At 29.3% G+C, this 18,785-nt stretch overlaps 2 protein-coding genes across 2 annotated transcripts; both read right to left on the bottom strand.

Moving 5' to 3' along the window:
* Nucleotides 1-4,138: 4,138 nt before the first annotated feature.
* LOC137814131 (uncharacterized) lies at nucleotides 4,139-6,861 on the bottom strand. The gene is made up of 7 exons (XM_068616702.1): nucleotides 6,088-6,861; nucleotides 5,537-5,705; nucleotides 5,361-5,437; nucleotides 5,227-5,266; nucleotides 4,838-4,892; nucleotides 4,624-4,693; nucleotides 4,139-4,511 (listed from the first exon to the last, which is right to left on the bottom strand). The coding sequence occupies exons 1-7, from the start codon at nucleotides 6,688-6,690 to the stop codon at nucleotides 4,410-4,412; spliced, it is 1,116 nt and encodes a 371-aa protein (XP_068472803.1). The 5' UTR covers nucleotides 6,691-6,861; the 3' UTR covers nucleotides 4,139-4,409.
* Nucleotides 6,862-13,462: 6,601 nt separating this feature from the next.
* On the bottom strand, nucleotides 13,463-16,544 carry LOC137814130 (uncharacterized). The gene is made up of 6 exons (XM_068616701.1): nucleotides 15,721-16,544; nucleotides 15,408-15,621; nucleotides 15,211-15,327; nucleotides 14,705-14,759; nucleotides 14,537-14,606; nucleotides 13,463-13,988 (listed from the first exon to the last, which is right to left on the bottom strand). Exons 1-6 carry the CDS (start codon nucleotides 16,312-16,314, stop codon nucleotides 13,779-13,781), a joined length of 1,260 nt encoding a protein of 419 aa, XP_068472802.1. The 5' UTR covers nucleotides 16,315-16,544; the 3' UTR covers nucleotides 13,463-13,778.
* Between the last annotated feature and the right edge of the window lie 2,241 nt (nucleotides 16,545-18,785).

The following is an 18,785-nucleotide window of genomic DNA, read 5'->3' as shown; positions in this document are numbered from 1 at the left end:
AGTCAGTAAACGTCTGACATGAGAAAGATGAATATTGAAATTGTTAATAGAAGCTTGATGGTTATGTGGAATGCATGAGAAAGGATGAATTTATGTGGATGTTTAAAGTTATATTTATGTTATAAGTTTTAAAAATACCTAGCTTACCCTTTGTTTTGTGTTTGTTTTTCTTTGATCTGTGATGATCATGTATTTTACACGGGAGCAGATGATGTTACAGGTGATAAAGTTTCTCGGTGAGAAGATGGATGATGGAAAATGATGGAAGAGGGCCAAGCTCAACCTCCCATGATAGACAAGAGCCAAGCCAAGAGCGTCTAGAGCCAAGTGAAGAGCGTCTAGTGCAAAGAGGAGAGCGTCTAGTGCAAGAGGGAGAACGTCTAGGACCTATTACTAGGTCCATGGCCAAGCGAATCTATGAAGACTTGGGCCAAGCTACGGATGGAAGAGAAAGCTACTTGTATATGCTACATGAAGGCCCATCAAGAGTAGCTTAGTATTAGTTGTAGTGTAAATAGCACAAACTTGATTCCATGAGGATTTGACCTAGATTTGCTAAGATTTGGTACGTTCTAGAAGGATTCCTCCACTAGGCCAGCCATGTGCCATGGTTTCCTTGTGATGACATTTACATTTCATTTAGAAGGCATTTGCTTATCATTAGGTTAACCTTTATGGTCCTCCTTAGCCTATAAAAGGGGGAACCAACATCATGTATTTTCAAGATTGAATAGAGTATTGTTATGCTGCCAATTTTGTGCCATACTACTCCTTGCCTTGCATCTAGGTTTTAATCTTCATTTCACCACCTTCAAAGGGGCTGGCCGAACCTCCCAAATTCCACACTCTTCATGCACCTTCAAGGCACTCACACTTCTTAGGAAGACCTTGCTCATCTCCTCCACTAAGCTTCCGTCACCTTCATCATCAAAAATCAAAGAAGAGCTCATAGGAATGCCATCATTTGGTATCATGAGCTATGGTTCTTCAAAGATGAGTATCTCTTTGCAATTTTCTTTTTGAGTTCTTCTTATTTCCTAGTTTTTCATCTTTATTCCAAGTTGTCTTGCTGTTTTTGTGTTTTAATATGATTTGAATGCTTGTTTATTCAATTCAATCGGTGAGTTTGTTCAAAATTGTGCTTGAACATCTATTTTCAATTTTGTGTAGGATTCTTGATATCTTTGTGTTGCTGTTTTTATTTTTAGGTATTTGAGTCTTGCTTGAAATTTCATTTGGGTCATATGATGTTCTTGAGTCTTTTCATTTTATGAATCCATAAGTTTTGTCTAAGTCATGTGTTTCCATATTTGTCAACAAATCCTAGTAGTACTTTTCTTGGTTTATTTGTTTATTGTTTTTGGTTTGAATGCTTGATCTGAAATCTGATGTGTTTTGATCCTTTGGTGCTTTTTATTTTTAGTTTGAGTTCATATTTGTGTGTTAGATCCACGCAAATTCCTTTACACTAATTCCATTGTGTTTTTGTTGGTATATCATTCTGTTTTTGTTTCCAGATTTTCAAAATCCTCTGTTTTTCACCATTCTGTTTTGGCTGATTTTGCTTATGAAAATTAAATGCAACATAAGAAAATTCTAAGCAACATCATGTATTTTCAAGATTGAATAGAGTATTGTTATGCTGCCAATTTTGTGCCATACACTACTTCTTGCCTTGCATCTAGGTTTTAATTTTCATTTCACCACCTTCAAAGGGGCTGGCCGAACCTCCCCAATTTCACACTCTTCATGCACCTTCAAGGCACTCACATTTCTTAGGAAGACCTTGCTCATCTCCTCCACTAAGCTTCCACAACCTTCATCATAAAAAATCAAAGAAGAGCTCATAGGAATGCCATCAGAAAATGTTTATTTTTTTTTTAAAATTTTGTTTTTAATTTTATGTAAATGTTTCAAGTCTTATAAAGATAGAAATAATTTGAAACATTATATGAAAGAATTGTAGATATATTTGTATTATGTTTATATATTTATTTTAATATTTCATATAAATTATGATTATTAGATATGAAAAAATATAGGATGTTACACTAATTTTCAGGTATGTTGATTTTTTTAACATAAATCAATATTTTTTATTTTTATTTTTAAATAATAGACATTTTATTGATTTAAAACTGACCTAATTTTAAAAATATAATACCAAATGGTCATGGTGTGTGAGCATGCATTTTTTGGTATGGAAACGCTAAAGATGTATGTATTGATAATTAATGTTGAATATGATTCAAAAGATAAAAAAAAAATGAAAGCGAAGTTTAACCAACAAACTAGAAATTCCAAAAATATAATTCCCCTCATTGTATGTCCACATTATAATGACGCTATAAATTATAACTAGGTGTAATGATGATAATATATGTATAGAATACAGAACTCATAAGTTAAGAAATTCACTTACATATAAGTGACGCGGGATTAATATTTGACGAGGAAAATTAATAAATAATATATAAAAATATTTATAAGAAATATTTTAAATTAAATTAAAAATTATTAAGTTTAATGACTTGTTAAAATATTGTTATGTCTTATAATTAACTTCTAAATATAGCAAAGCAACATGATTTGTTTAGTTAGTATTTAATAAGGAGTAATGGTTAATCTCTTTGTTTTTAATGAATGTATTCTTCCGATGTGAAAGTATATCTCTTATTTGGATTTATGATTTTGTAGAGAACAGAAGGAAAAAAATATAAATATGAAGAATAAATTTCTTTACTCCTTAAAATAAGAGAAAAAAAGGAAAATGCATTTAGTTTTTTTCCAAATTTGCTTTTTTTTATCTTAAGATCTCACGTTTTTTTACATCTTTCATTAATAAAAAGTAGATTTCATTATAAATATTAGTTATTAAATAAATTTAATCAACACAAATATTTTAATAAAATAATAATAATTAATAATAAAATAATTTTTTTAATAAAAAATATATAGTTATTTATAATAAATAAATTATATAAAATTTATTATTATTATTATATAGGATAAAAATAATGTATCTATGTAAATCGTTAATGTGAGTATTTAGTTATTTATTAGATATAATTGAGTCAATTAAATTGGATTGATTCAATGATTATGATAAAATTCAGATTTTAACCAATAAATATGACACATTCAGTCTCCATTGCTTATAGATATAGTAATTATCATATCTTGATTTTATTTTTTTAGGTACCATGATCTTACCATCCAATTTCTTAAAAATTATGTAGCGATTATGTGACTGGTTTGGTTGTGTGAAATAAACTCGAAATCGAATTCAATTCAATCATAAATTAGTTATTTTTCATTTTATCTTATTTAATTTCAATACTTTAATTTGTAGCAATAAGTTTTTGTTTAATTTACTTTTTTTTGTTTCTCCTATTTAAGCCATAACAATTAAATCATTGTTTGCTTAGAGAGAAAATAGGTGTTGTGTCATTTGAAATCTAAGTTAGTGTTGTATTTAAGTGAGAAAATGTAAGATGATAATTCACTTTTTTTTAATGTGAAATGTTTCATGGAGAAAAAAATTGTCTGTATAAAAAAATTAAGAAAATTCAAATTCTTTAAATTTATGAAAATATATATTTTGATCAATTAAAATTTTAAAATTTCAAATCTTATTAAAAAATAAAAAAAGGTTAAGATTTTGAATTTCCGTATATTATTTCTTGTTTCTCTTTATTTCCTTTATTGCTTTTATAGTTTGTTTTTCTCCTTCTCTTTATTAATAATGATGTAAAAAATGTTAATATTTTCTATTTTAAAAATTACTACATATTTAAAATTATCTAACTTTTTTTTCATAAATTTTAATATTAAGTTTTATTTATATATAATATTTTTGTATTCAGTAGAAAAGAAACTGCCCTATCTAATTTAAATTCAAATTTAGTTTTGTTGACTTTGATAATTTAAATAAAGTATTTAAAAACTAAGATTTTAAAATCAAAATAATTTAAATTTCAAAAAAATTAAAAATTCTTAATCTTTAAAGTTGTTTAGACAAACATAATGTAAAGGGTTGTATTCAGTGAAATTTGAACTAAAGAAGTAATTATGAAATATAGCCTTCACAATTATCTGTTTGTTAAGTTAAGATGTGAAGGATAGTTAACAATAAATAAACCATACAATAAATACAGGTATCAAAGTGAAAGTGTCTTCAGTTTTTCTCTAAATTATGTGACACCTCTCTTCATATGTGAATGAATACTGTGAGATTTGTGTGGGAGTGCTGAACAAGATGCATAGTTACATTTTGAAGTCGCTGCCAAAAAATCGTTTCTCACACTTACATGCTCGATTGTCTATTGCAAGACAAAAGGCAGCAAAAATAGAGTAACTTACTAAAACAATTGAACCATCATTTGGAGACAGTTGCTTCCAGTTCTGTGTCAAGGGTCTTCTTCTGTTTGGTTTTTTTTCTTTTGGTAATCTAACATTACTTTGAGTTGCTGGCTCTGCTGTTGAATCAGCATTTGCAAATTTCGTTGCATCTAAGAAACAAACACAAGATACTAAAGGGTAAGTCATCCAAATGCTTGAGTTTCATAAAAAATTTCATTCATGTCAAATAGATATTTTCATCAAAGAAATTCTGTGTATTACCTCTAGTTGTTGGCAAATATTCCTCCGAACCTCTAGCTGTAGTTGCCTTGATTCCTCAATTTGCATGTGGCTGCAGATTAAAGAGTATACATTTAGAAAACAGGTTAACTGTTTGATATTTTAGTTAGAAAGGTCTCGTTATTATTATATCTATATATATAAAAAGTATCATAACAACACAAAAGTGTAGATTGTATAGTTTAATTGATGTTACATTTTCACTTGAAGCTCAGCCACCCCATCCATTCCTTGTCCTTCCTTGGATTTTTCTGAAAGACAAAGTGGTAACTGTGTGATATACCCCAATAACAGAAAATGAAATTATAACTCATCGAGCAAACAAAATGTTGAAGGGTAGGTTGTGTTTGGTAGAAATATTTAAATATCAGAAGGCAAAATTTGAGGAATCATAATGAGATGTATCTAGACTTAATGAGTGTCCAAATACCTTTATAAATTTCACTTCTCCAATTTCCACCTTACTCTTTTCATTCCAATTGAGCTTACCAATAGTACAGTTCAAAAGAAATATGTTTTATAGAATTTCAGATGGTATATGCATTGCAGTAGTATATCACATTGGCAATGACAAAAGTAACTTACCCTGCAAAGTTTTGTGCACGTGTATTGTAGACCTACATTTCTGCAAGGCACATATTAGAAATATTAGTGACTATTATAATGCATGAAAAAGTTTAAGAACGACAAAGAAATTGTTCCCTGGAATTAGATTTTACCTGTAAATGACTTTTAACATGAGAAATGGACAGCAAATCTGATTTCATCTTATCTAGTATAGCCTTAGGTTTTGCCTCTGCGATTAACAATGAACAAACTAAGTACAAGGTAACAAGAGGTTTCTTTGTTGTTTTTTACTTTAAGTGTAAACTGTACTATTACGTTGTTAACTTACTTTCTGGACCACCAAGACTATTAACAATCATCATAAATGGCTCGTGTAGATCGTTGGTCCATTTTACTCTTCTTTTGCCTCTCCTAGAAACAGAGTTGCTAGAAGTTACACAGGTAACCCCACAAAGCCGATGAGGAGCTTGCTTATGTGGCTTTGTACACGACTCCAACTAATACAAGACATAACATATTACATCTCATAGCACAAAAAATACTGCATTTCAAACTAGCAGATAATGATGTGGGTCTGGTGTATGATCCATTTTAAGTTTTCATGAGTTTTAGTATTACAGAGAATTGGTTGGAGTTTCTAAATCCTATAGAAAAGTGTTGGGTTCATTAAAACTAAGTTAAGAACATATGAATGAGTTCTCCGTTTGAATTTCTGTATAAGGGAAGACTGATAATTTTCCTCTAAACGAAGCTAAGATAAAAAGGGTTACATCTCCTCCAATATTTTGTTAGAGAAAAAACAAGGATGCTTTCATATTAAATCATGTATACTTCAAATGGAATCAGAAACTACTAACCACACACTTTAAAAGTAAGAACCTGGTTTCTCTGAAAAGAAATTTCAAGGGGCCTTTCGTGCGTGGCAGCATCATCTCTCAGTAATTTATCTTCTTCTTGTGAACAGTGATCGTAATATGGCATACCATCAGGCTGCATACTACTATATTTTTCAGAATAGGAAGTAATTTTACAATATTTTTCAGAAGAAGAAGGGCAATCTGCATCAGTGCTGGACGACAAGAAGGATTCAGCAACCGGGCACAAGGAGCTTGTGAATTGAGAGGAGGGTGGATCTTGTTTAGTGGTGATTGTGGCGAAGTTATCCCCAGAGGCTTGGCGAATATTCAGCATGTGAGAGTCAGTTGTTGTGGTCTTTGGAAACTCAAAGCTCCAAGAAGGAACTTCAATCTGATGCTGATGATGACCATGTTGTTGAGCTTGAAAACTCAGAAGGCCTTTTGTTGCACTTGCACAAAAGCCTTGTGGGGTTTGAATTTGAAAAGGATTGGTGACAATGTTGAAGGGTGAGTTTTTGGGGTCAACAACACTCACTTGTTCTGATCCAACAACCTTTCCCAGGTTGCTAATCCCCATGTAGGATTCCCATTCAGTTCCATACATTTGGGAACTATACTGATACATGCTTCTCTACTCTCTCAAAACCTAACCTAAACTCTTCCGCAAATTTATTTGCTCCACTTATGGTGCTCATTTATATCGAAGAAAACAGGCATTAACAGTCCCTACCTATCCAAGACTTCAAATAGGTTTTTATTTTTTAAATGAAAGGACGTCTAGGAGAATAAAAAAATGTAAGGGATGAACAGTGAGAGAAAAAGTTAACAATGTATACAGACATAGTTTTGTCCTCGTACAAAGCGAATTTCTTAATGCATCAGGACATCGTTTCTGTCTAGGTACATTCTGACTTATGTAAAGTATCAAGCATTGTAGCATTACACAGATCCTACTCACTTTTGTTGTGCCTTAATTTTGACACATTAAAAACTCAGAAATAAATCTGAACCAGATATTCTTATTAGTTCATTGCAAGACAACTTGTTTATTTGCTCAAGAGCAATTTGGAGAACAATGTATTACTTTGTACCGGTCGGAACTTTCAAAATCCTATGCGCTCAATTTAGCAATGATTTAGCTATCAATAATTTAATTACCAATTAATTTAGATTCTAAATCTGATAACTAAATCATTGATAGCTAATTAGATAACAATTTATAAACTAATTTATAAATTTTATTAACAATAGAATCTATTTTAAATACTAATAATTTATTTAATGTTTAAAATAGTATCTAATTTAGTCAATATAGTAATTAATTATTTTTTATCTTTAAAACTAGTTTTTATATAATGAGTTTACTATAGTAAGTGACAAATATTGACATATTTTGTTGTTAAATTTAACTTCTATTTGGGAACTTATACTTTTTTTATTAGTTTTCTGGTTTAATTTCAATTATTATGAAAAAAAAGTTTCTCTAATGTTCAAGTGAAGAGGATGATTCTCGCACAAGTAAAACTTAGAATATTTGAGCGAGACAAACCAAAAAATCCATGAATTACACAAGGTTAGTCATTGAAGCAAAATGTCAACTCAATTAATCAAGTGATGCACCTAAAGAGTTTGAGTGAATGACTCTCAGTGTGGGCCTTGAAGGCGTTTAAGCAAGCCTTGAGGGCAAGCGAGTGACATGTGGAATGATAATATGTTTCAACATCATTAGATTTCCTAAAATGCGTACATGTTGTAAACTAGGTTTCCAACATTTGAATAACTCAAAATGTGCGTTTAAATAAACCTTGAATAGAAATCGATTTATCATAAACACAATGTAGTCTTAAGTGCTTTAATTTATAAGAATTGAGGAAGTTTTGCATTACCCCTCATGCTTTTCACCATATCCATTCAAGTTTGATTCATTCTTTTTGTCATACCATTTTGATCTAGGGAGCTAGACAAAGTGTAATGAACAACAATCCTATATTCTTAAAGAAATTTCGTAATTGGACCAAACACTTAGTCATTCTTTGTGTATTTACCATAATACCCTCCACCTCTATATGATCTCACAATCTTCATTTGTTTTTCGCATTATAACTCTATTTTATCCTTAAAAACTTTAAAGGCATCCAAAGTTTCATCATTGGAACGAAGTAAGTAAAGATACATATATTTTGAGTAATAATTTGTAAATGTGTTGAAGTATTTAAGACTACTTGCATCCATATATGGACAACAATTATTTGTATGAATGATCTTCGATAAGTTTGAACTCCTCATTACACCAAATTTAGATTTGTTTGTTTACTTATCCTTAATGAAATCTACACAAGTCTCAATTACTAAAAGTCCAAAAGAGTAAGTACTCCTTCATTTACTAAACATTGAACTCTCTATATGGAGATGTCTCTCAATCTTCGGTGCCACAAAATACAAGATTCTTCATTCACAATACATTGTTTTAACCTAGGCATAATGTGCATAGAATTATTATTTTACAAAATAATGGAATAAATATCATCACACAATTAATCAAAACCAAAATTTTTAGATTTATTTGACAAACTAAAAACAAAATTCTAAAATATAATTTTAAAACCGAAAGGTGTAAGTTTTTAAATGAAATCAAATTCTTAAAAAAACTAGGAACAAAAAAGATCTTTTCTAAATGAAAAATAAAACCACTACTCAAAACCAAACTACATATCCCAATGACCTCTACAAGTGGACTCATCATGTTTCACAAGTAGATATACTGGTCACTTTTCACTGACCTCCTTAGGTTTTCCATAACCTGCAAGGTATTAGAAATATGAATTATAGAACCAAAATAATGCACCAATGTTATGATTAAAATTAACCGTATTAGATTCTTAACAAACTAAAAGTTACCTTTGTTCTCTAGCCAATTCTAAAAGAATTATATTCTTTCTTCATGATGTGTCTCTTTTGTTTACAAAAGAATTTAATTGTTTCTTTATGTTTGGTTAAGAATGAATCTTTCTCTTATGATTTAACTTGATTCTTCTTACTCTAAACATAGTCAAGTTCACCTTCTACCATTCTTCCATTAGTAACATTTTCGCTTCTTAAACACACATGATCAACCATTCATTTATACCACTTATCCTTATCAGTGTTGTAAAAGATTTTAAAGGGGACATATTAATGCGGTAAGGTGCACAAAATATAGTGCATTATGAAAGAATCAATGGTAACCTTCAAGGCTTTTATTTAAGCCACAATATCTCATCCCAGTAAGCTCCATGGAGAGCTAGCAAGAAATTTATTAGATGTAGTAAATTGTTCACATGTAGCCTTTAGCAAATCCTTAGCATTATCATGCTCATCAACAAAAAACTTGAATTTCAATAGAGATTTTGGTCTTTATGAATGTTACAAAGAGATGATTTAACCTCTCTTATTTTTCAAAAAATAGTCACGTGTTAGTCTTTCTTTTTCTATATTTATAATTTTCATTATTTCACTTGGAAATGTCGCACTTTAAATAAAAACATTCACAAATTGAGAAACATGCAAAGTTCAAAATATATGCTTATTATCATAATTTTGATATTAGAATATATGTTATGTTTTACCAATGCAAATAGTCTTAAGTTATGAATGTTGTGAGATAAAACTTCTGTCTAAGATAAAGTCATATCCAATTAGTAATATAAAACTAGTATGTGAGCTAAAATCATACTCAATTGGTGACATAAAACTTGTGTGTAAGCTAAAGTATAAAACTTGTGTGTAAGCTAAAGTAATACTCAACGGAACATAAAAACTTGTGTGAACCAAAGTCATACTCAATTAGACTTATTATGTAACCTTATGATAAAATTATTAAATTATGTTATTTTTTTAATTCATGTAAAGAGATTAAAAATAAAATTCAATATTTTATCCTAATTAATCACAAACGTAAGAAAGTTCTTGTAAATTATTTCATCACACTTATAATTAAATTATAATTATTTTTTATAATGACTTTTATGATATATATATATATATATATCTTTAATTAATTAAAGATGCCCAACTTTCTGATTTATTAAAATTATATTTATCACTAAATATTAATATTGTCTAAAGGGTCAAATATTGACATTAACATGAAACAAAACAAACAATAATACATAAAATTGGATGTATATAATATTCATATATTATCCAAACTAAATAATATATATACAATATATTATTATTATTATTATTATTAACGATGAGAAAATATTTTAAAAGAAAAGAAATGCTTTTTGAGTTAAAGACATATAAATACAGCATAATCATTTTTTTTTCTATTTTTTTGTCTTTCTTCTTTGTTTAGAAAAAACAGAGAATTTTATATTTATATAATTTTACTCTTTACTTTTTTTCTATCGGCAATTTGACTCTTTACTAATAAAAGAATATAGAAAAAATTTAAAATATTAAAAATTTATTACCATATATTTTTTTATATTATTTATTTAATAACCATTTGGAATGTTGTAAGGAATTGTAATTTTTGTGTAGCAGTTACCATGTACATTAGTATAACATAATAAAACAAAAGGTATTGGATTATGTGCACGTGAGAGTGGTAGCTTGTTCGAGATGAATGTGAGTGTAAAAGTGAAAGAAACTTTAGAATAAATACAATTAATTCAACCAATGACTTTGAACAACATAAAAGTTTGAATGAGAAATTCATAATATATTTTCAGCTAAAGAAAAAACTAGCTTTTATCAACAACTTTTTAATGGCAACAGTAACAACCTTGAACTATGCATAAAAATTTGTATTAACCCCCAAAGTTAGGATTGGCATCAGTAAAAACAGCACAAGAGTCAATTTCTACCAATATTTCCCTCGACACACAGTCAACATTGTCTTTAATCCAACACAAAGTAAGAGGCTTCCAAGAAACTTGCTTCACAACATTTGCCTTTCTAAAATGGCTTGTAACCGATAAATTTTCAAGTTGTGAAATTATTCCATATAATTCTTCACATTGTTAAAAAGACTTGTGAAACCTACATAATCTAATTAAAAATTCTAATCATGATAAGATGATTTTTTTTAAGATAAAAAGTAGTAGAATAACATGAATAATCTCATGTCAAGAACATGTTAAAGCTATCAACATATCAACGTAGAGTAACTTAAATTGTATAAGTTTAAATTATAAATATTTTTTTTAATTGTAATTACTCAATCTAATCTAAAATAAAAACCAAATCAACATATAAGAGAGAAGTAAATTATAAATCTAAGTTATGAATACTGACTGATTTCTGTCTTAGAGTAGTAAATTTGTATTAAGTACTGAGTGTGCACAATATTTTATGTGATTGTATTTAAAGGCAATAAGTATACTAATAATTGCTTTGATATGATGTTGAACTTCATGGATACATTTATTGTTAATGTATACTAATAATTGCTTTGATATCGTGTCGAGTTTCATGGATACATTTCTTGTTAATATCTATCAAGATGGATAATAACTGTTTTGAATTTCGTGGGTTGAGTAGTACAAAATTTATATTTTTAATAAAGTGATAATTTTTTTTTTATCTTTTTAAATATTATATTATTTAAAACTTAGATAAAAAAATATGAAAATTAAATATTAAAGTTTTAAAATAAAAAAATAATGATTTTTTTATAAACAAAAAAATTATTTTTTTATAAATAAAATTAGGAACATGAGTATCACTATATTAAATATTCAAGATTGTGAATATCATTTATTAAAAAAAAAACACGAGATGGAAAACTTTGATTGGGAAATTAAAAATGCGATGAGTGTCATTTTATTAAGAACTTAGGGAAAACGATTTTTTATTCCAAAACTTGAATGTTCATTTCAAAACTTAAGGACATGTAAATTTCATTTACTATAACTTTAATAAAGGTAAACATAGTTTTAATATTTTAGAATTTTCTAAAATATTAAAACCTGATTGTTTTCCTCCCTCTTTTAATTTTGGAATTTATTATTGTTTTCCAAAGAATATGCAAATAAACTTTCCAATATAAAAATGCTATTTCAAAGACTAAAATTATCATATTTGAAAACAAAAAGACTAAAAATAGATAAATTAAAAAAAAACTAAAACGAAATTTAAAAAAGTTTAATATATATATAAAGCTCCAAAAATGAAATGCCAAGGAAGGACGGCCGTCAGAAATAGGATTCAATAAAAACAAGCCTTCAAGATTCCGGTCTATTCAAGGTTCCGTTTTAACAAGACAATACGTCCCTTTTTATGTTTTCTATGCTAAATATATTCTTTTTATTATTATTAATAAATAATACTTTTAGCATACCACTCAACAATAATAACCACGAATAATTTTTAATATTGTTCATCAATAATGTCCTTTACATCATATTTCAAAATTAAAAGGCTTTTCTTAAACTTAGTTACCTAATTCATCATATTTTAAGATAGTTGATAAATATAAATTTGTTGTAGAGGCCTAAATAATCAATTCTCACAACAGTTATTTAGGTAAACAATGAATAAGTCTGTCATGCAATTTTAAGAGAATGGATTATATGTCACAATCAAATTTCTCTATTTTGGTAAAAGATTTCATTCTCAACTAGTAATTAAATAATCAAATTATTATTATTTTTCTTTCAAATCAATCATAATCACTTATAAACTTTTTCCTTATCTCTCACAAAACAATCTCATTTTCATTTTCATTCTATTTCTCTTTTTTTTTTCTACTTATTCACTTTCAAGACCTCTTTCACAAGAAAAAAAGCTAAGTAGTTTGAGCAGCAATTAAGTTTAATTCATAATTTAACTCCAAATTCACTAAAAGAAATAGTAGAGGATTAAAATAATATTCTCTTCTATTATTATTTTTAATACAATGAGTAATTAGAAATGTTAAAATTGATTAATCCAAATTCAGCCTACTTTATAAGGAAAACAATATGTATATTGGATTGAAATATATTTTAGGATTATAATGGAAATTTTGAATTGACACGGTGAAATATATATAAATATATAAACATCTTTAATTAAGTGAAAAATCTAAACAAAACACATATTGTTATTGATGTCTCATACTCAAAACACTAGTTGAAGATCTCATTATCTCATACTTAACAAGTGTTATTGATAAGAAGTTGTTACTACAGATTATTCGTGACTTAGGTTCTGTAATTAAGATATGAGGTTTGATTTTAGTTTTAAGAAAAGAAAAAAAACACTCTTTTCTGCTTCTTAAATTTTAACAGCCAAACACAACCGATCATATGCAACAGCTGAAAACAAAACAACAATAGAAGCTGATTTTTTTAATACCCCTATATGTGATGTGAATCATTTTACCAAACAAATGTTTTTTCAATGAAACAAACAATTGGTGCGGCTAATGATAAAAGCATAATCACCTTTCACAACATTTATGTAAAAGAGTGGCACCTTGCTGAAAAAACACAGAAGACTCTGCTTACAAAGTTTATTCCCTCCCCCCCTAGTAAAGCTACCTTAATACAATGCTACTTGTTTGTTTCTATAGAATATATAATGTAAGCACTCTAAATTTTGTACTAATTCATAGAGAGAGTTTGCATTTGTAGGATAAACAACAATGTTATTCTTCCCATAACAAAATCACAGGATGTGGTCTATCTGGTTCTTACAAGGAGTAAGCATGTGGAAAACTGTAATTTTATACATAGAATCAAATTATTGGCTCGGCGAGGCCTTGGAAGTGAAGAAGGAATTGTTGGCCCCTTCAGAAACAGAAACCTCACCATCTTTATGAGTAATTGTTGTTTCATCAGTGGCTGAATCGTGAGCATATAAGAGGTTATTACTTGTCTTTTGCTGCTGGTCAAACATTTTTTTTAGTTGCCTTCCTTGTTCCTCAATTCTCAACTGTAATTTTCTCTGAACCTGCACCACCAAAGTAAGTTATATGAAAACTTGAAGTGAGGAAAGAGTGTTAAAAGAATCCAAATATCCCCTCTCATTCATTAGTTTTAGCATCCAATTCCTCAAAATATGTGCCTAACTTTTATCCACATTTTAGCACATGATAGTGCAAATTCACATCATCACCTATGCCAAATGAGTATGTCTTGCTTTAGTAAAAGGCCAAAATGTAAATAGAGATGTCTAGAAGCCTTTAAATATATCATTTTTCTTGTAAAAATGATACATTATTTTATAAGTATGTGAGATATTGGATTTCATTGTTCTTCTGTGACTAAAATCTCTACATCTTTCTTCCATCAAAAGCTGGTTGAAGGTAAAAAATGTGAAATTCAATGCTTTAAGGTTCAAGAAACTTTCAGCTGGTTTGGCCAGTATTGAATTTTTTTTACAAGAGGGTTGAAAGGATCCAAGATTAAGTACAATGTAAGAACCTTAAAAGTTTGTAAAGCAAGAGAATATACTAGCATAAATAAAAACTCGCAAGAAAAATGATAGCACGGATATACCTCTAGTTGTTCGTGAAGACACCTTTGAGCATCTAATTGAAGCTTAAGTGCCTCTCTAATTTGTAAGCCACTGAAGATCAAGAACAGTGTTAACTTAGCAGATTATAAAACGAACTAAGAAACTTCATGGAAATACTATTATTATAGGAATATAATGAGTAGCATTACGTTTTTACATCAAGATGATGCAAATTCTTTGTGTGGGTTCTTTTGTCAGATTTCCCTGAAACAGAAGAAAGTTTTCGGTTCAGTATGTGGAGTTAACCTGATATTTGAAAGAATGGAAGAACAACGAAGATCACGAATAACTGGTTGGAAGAATAAAGGAGAACAATAAGTAATATCCTAAAGGAAAACAATAACACAAAACGAATAAACTGTTTGCCATTTAGTAGATCAACTCAAACTTTCTAGCATGTGAGGGAAGAAATGCATTTATTCTGCATTGAACTTCCTACAATCTGCATTAGTTTATTTAAGTCTCAACAAGAATTAAAGAATCAAAACAAAGGGAAAAAGTGAAGCTCATATTCTCGACCTTGACAAGCAGTATAGCAAAAACATATACTCACCATTTATGACATGAATGTCAGTAAATTCAAGCACCAAGAAATGTAAATGACATAAAAAAGAGACTACACTGCAAGTCTAGTAAACAATTAAATAGAATTTACCTTGACTGGGCTCTGGAATGAATTTCGCAATTCTATATTTCTGCAGATGACTTTTGACATGGAATATAGTCAAACCATCTGTGTCCATCATCTTTAATATAGCTTTTGGCGTTGCGTCTATAGTGAAGCAGCAATAGAGGACTATAAGATGTTACATAGATGCATAGCCAATAAGTAAATTTAGTTAAGTTACTTACGCTCAGAGCCTCCAAGGCGATTCACACACTCAACAAACTTCTCATGAAGATCCTTAGCCCATCTTATACGTGTTTTACTTGAGACTACTGCCCCATTAGAAGCAGAGTTTCCAACAGTAGACACACTTGCTGCTGAAAGTGTGGGAGACAACTTCTCAATCTCAGAAGAAAATCTCAGATGTGCAACAGGTAAATTAAAAGATCCACAAGCAACCTGCATACAAGTAAATTAACATCATAAGCCAATAGAACCTTCAAGTAATGGACACATGAAAAAATCTACATATGAGGTTGGCCAAAAGGGAAAACTTACCATATGGTCCTGACTTCCTTTGTTAGGAAATGAGGAGCCCCTGATAACACCATCAATGAACAACTTCTGTTGTTCAATTGGAAGGAACTTGGTGGTGGGAAAATTCCCACATGAAATTTTACTGGAACTTTCAGGGGATACACGACATTGATTATTATTCAATTGAGATTTCACTATGGACTGCAAAGTGTTTGACAAGTCGTAGCTGGAGTCAGGTTGATTTGCTGAATCCAAGAAAAGGTTTTCCCTGGGAGATTGATACAAAGGGAATTCCAAATCATTAATCTTAGATAACTGAGGTTGAATACCAACTTGGCAATCGTATTCTGCAAATCCCATGCAGTTTTCTGTAGCATAAAAGGCAGAAGCTGGTGACTCAAAACGGCTGATAATGGTGCCAGATGATTTGACATGGCCTATGTTTGGCAACTGATCTGTAGCTTCTCCTCCAACCATCGCAAGTGGACCCATATTCCAGGCCTGTCTGATATCAAAATATTGACAGTAATGGTTGCCAAACTCAGAATTAAAATCCCCACTTAGTCCATGAGTTTGTTGAATCAATCCTCCCCAATGAACCTTGTTCTCGTTCATTGACACAATATGGACCCAAAATTTTGAAGTAGGATGGTAATAAGACTAATACACATGTGTTAAAAATTGTGAGATATCATACATAACAACTCTCTGGAAGCTCGTTAAGATTGGGAGGGGAGAAGAAGATTGGAAAGGTAACAAAAGGAATGCCAATTCGAGGCTATGTCATAAAATTCTCTTTTATATTCCCAAAAGGCTTTAGGTATAAGATTTGAATCTAATTGTCTAAATGCTACCTTGCAAGGTCATTAGCTATTAATTATTCTTGAAAAAAGGGATAAGAATGAACAATTAGGAATTGACATTAACGAAGTAGAGTACATGGAAACAAACAAAAGTTTTGTCTAAATGTTGTCTTCACGTGAATTTAAACCAAATGCAAAAGAATCAATAGAAAAAAAGTAGGAAAACTAAGCAACCTAACTTAGAGGGGTCTGAAGGAAGAGGTTAAAAGAAGTTCCCTAGAGCACAACTTCAACAACAAAGCTACATGATGGGTCATACACAAAAAACGGTCCCAGACTAACATTAATATTGATCATCTTAAAAATTGAGAATATTGAGATGTTGTGGGCATCTGTAGTCTGTAGTGTAATAATTAAATGTTAGATAAAGATTCTGGAATAAATTCACATATAATAATACATCTTTTTTTATTCCTACAATGAATTCGGATGAAATAACTTTAACTACACACAAGAATGACAAATATATATTATCAAATTAAGTCCTGTTCCATTGCTTGCTGGCACTGTATCTTGCAAAGTGGGGTATCAGAAGTTACCAGAAAAGTGCATCTAATTTTTATATTCATCATAAAAGTACAATGGAACTTTAACTATAAGAATCCCAGTAAAATTCAGTAACTTAATGGACTCTCCATTACATAAAGGTGAAATAAAAAGATGTACAACGTGACACACAAATTCAGTGCATTCATATGCAGTCTCACTTCCGTGTTGCTGTTGATCTTTCTTTAGACATATTTCTTACCTCTATCCCTTTTTTTTTTTAATTCCTGCAAGTTTATTTTCTTGGTGAATAAGGCTTCACTTTCTTTTTCACTTTCAGAGTGTTATAGACAAAGGGAAAAGGAACGTGTAAGAAATGATGCACAATATACAAAAATAAAGAAAATGGAAGAATGAACACGTTTAATGTAGAAAACCTTTTGGTGCGAAAAATCACTGGCTGAGGAGAACCTAATTCATTCATTATATAAAAAAAATGGGAACAAATGAGATATAAAAAAATTGAATTTTATAGGAGCTTGAAAATATCCAATGAAACCCTTCTTTTTTAGTCTTAAAATATAAACATTGGTGTAATACTACAATAAATTAATGTTTCATCAACTTGTAATATAAAAGTTGATAAAACATTTTGTTTATCTTTCTTGTAGTATTTGTGCCCTAAGGTATATGTTTCTTGTTTTATGTTTCTCTAGTGAAACATTATCTCATTTGCATGTTTCTATCATTGTGGAGTGAAAGTATGAGTTATGACAGGTTTTATCCTTTCTTGTTGTTTCTTCTAAATTTGGATAACCTTAGAAAACTTCTTAGATACACTTTATGCATTTCTTATCAGATTATTCTATATCGGACGAATCTTTTAAATAAATTTTGACAATGAAACTTATAATATCCTACATAAACTTATAATGCTACTTCTCGTCGAATGTCCTGGTTTACTACTCAGATACTAGTTCGTATAAACTAATGTATAAATCTACATAAACCATTAGTATATAAAATATATTACACAACTCTATGATAGTATATATATAAACCTATATAAAATATATTACACAACTCAATGATAGTAAGTTTCCAAAAGAATATATATACAAAATCTAAATCCAGGAATAATATATCTTCATCCGGTTAGGTAGTTGTATTGTTATCAAGTACAACATCATTGGTTCTTGTACTATATACTATTATAACAATTCACAAATACATATGCAAGTGTGAGTTAATTTAATTTTAATCATCACATGATATCAAGATGAAGTAATTTCTCACAATAATCAAATAAACAGTATAAACTAGAACATTGTCCGAATAAATACATATCCCTCAATCAAACTGTCAGTGAAGTCAAGATAACTCATTTACTTAATGAGCTAAAATGTATAATACATAACAACTTAAAGAATGGTATCATCCCTAAGTATTTGTTACAATATAATCCACAAAGAATCACACATTCACAAAGAATCATACATTCACAATGAATCACTCACATACAGTACATACCATACAAATAATTTATATATATATATATATATATATATATATCAATAAAAATCTTACCTTTATCATGATAAATATATCATATATGTCTCAACACATATATATTAACCACACAATTCACAAATGATCATCATAGCGAAATATTGTTTGAGCAAGTTTTTTTGCTTAACCTCATTACCATCACTAAAAAACATGTGTTAGACTAGGCAT

Source organism: Phaseolus vulgaris, chromosome 1, assembly GCF_000499845.2.
Source record: "Phaseolus vulgaris cultivar G19833 chromosome 1, P. vulgaris v2.0, whole genome shotgun sequence".
Classification (NCBI taxonomy): Eukaryota; Viridiplantae; Streptophyta; class Magnoliopsida; order Fabales; family Fabaceae; genus Phaseolus; species Phaseolus vulgaris.
The sequence above is the reverse complement of the archived record's forward strand: the minus strand, read 5'-3'. Positions and strand labels throughout refer to the sequence as shown.

Coding starts and splice junctions, on each gene's coding strand:
- LOC137814131 (XM_068616702.1), bottom strand. CDS start 6,690: ATGTATCAGTATAGTTCCCAAATGTATGGAACTGAATGGGAATCCTAC. Junction 5,706..6,087: donor TTTCTTTTCAGAGAAACCAG/GTTCTTACTTTT, acceptor GTCTTGTATTAG/TTGGAGTCGTGTACAAAGCC. Junction 5,438..5,536: donor TAGTCTTGGTGGTCCAGAAA/GTAAGTTAACAA, acceptor TGTTAATCGCAG/AGGCAAAACCTAAGGCTATA.
- LOC137814130 (XM_068616701.1), bottom strand. CDS start 16,314: ATGAACGAGAACAAGGTTCATTGGGGAGGATTGATTCAACAAACTCAT. Junction 15,328..15,407: donor TCGCCTTGGAGGCTCTGAGC/GTAAGTAACTTA, acceptor GCTTCACTATAG/ACGCAACGCCAAAAGCTATA. Junction 14,760..15,210: donor CATTCCAGAGCCCAGTCAAG/GTAAATTCTATT, acceptor CTTCTGTTTCAG/GGAAATCTGACAAAAGAACC.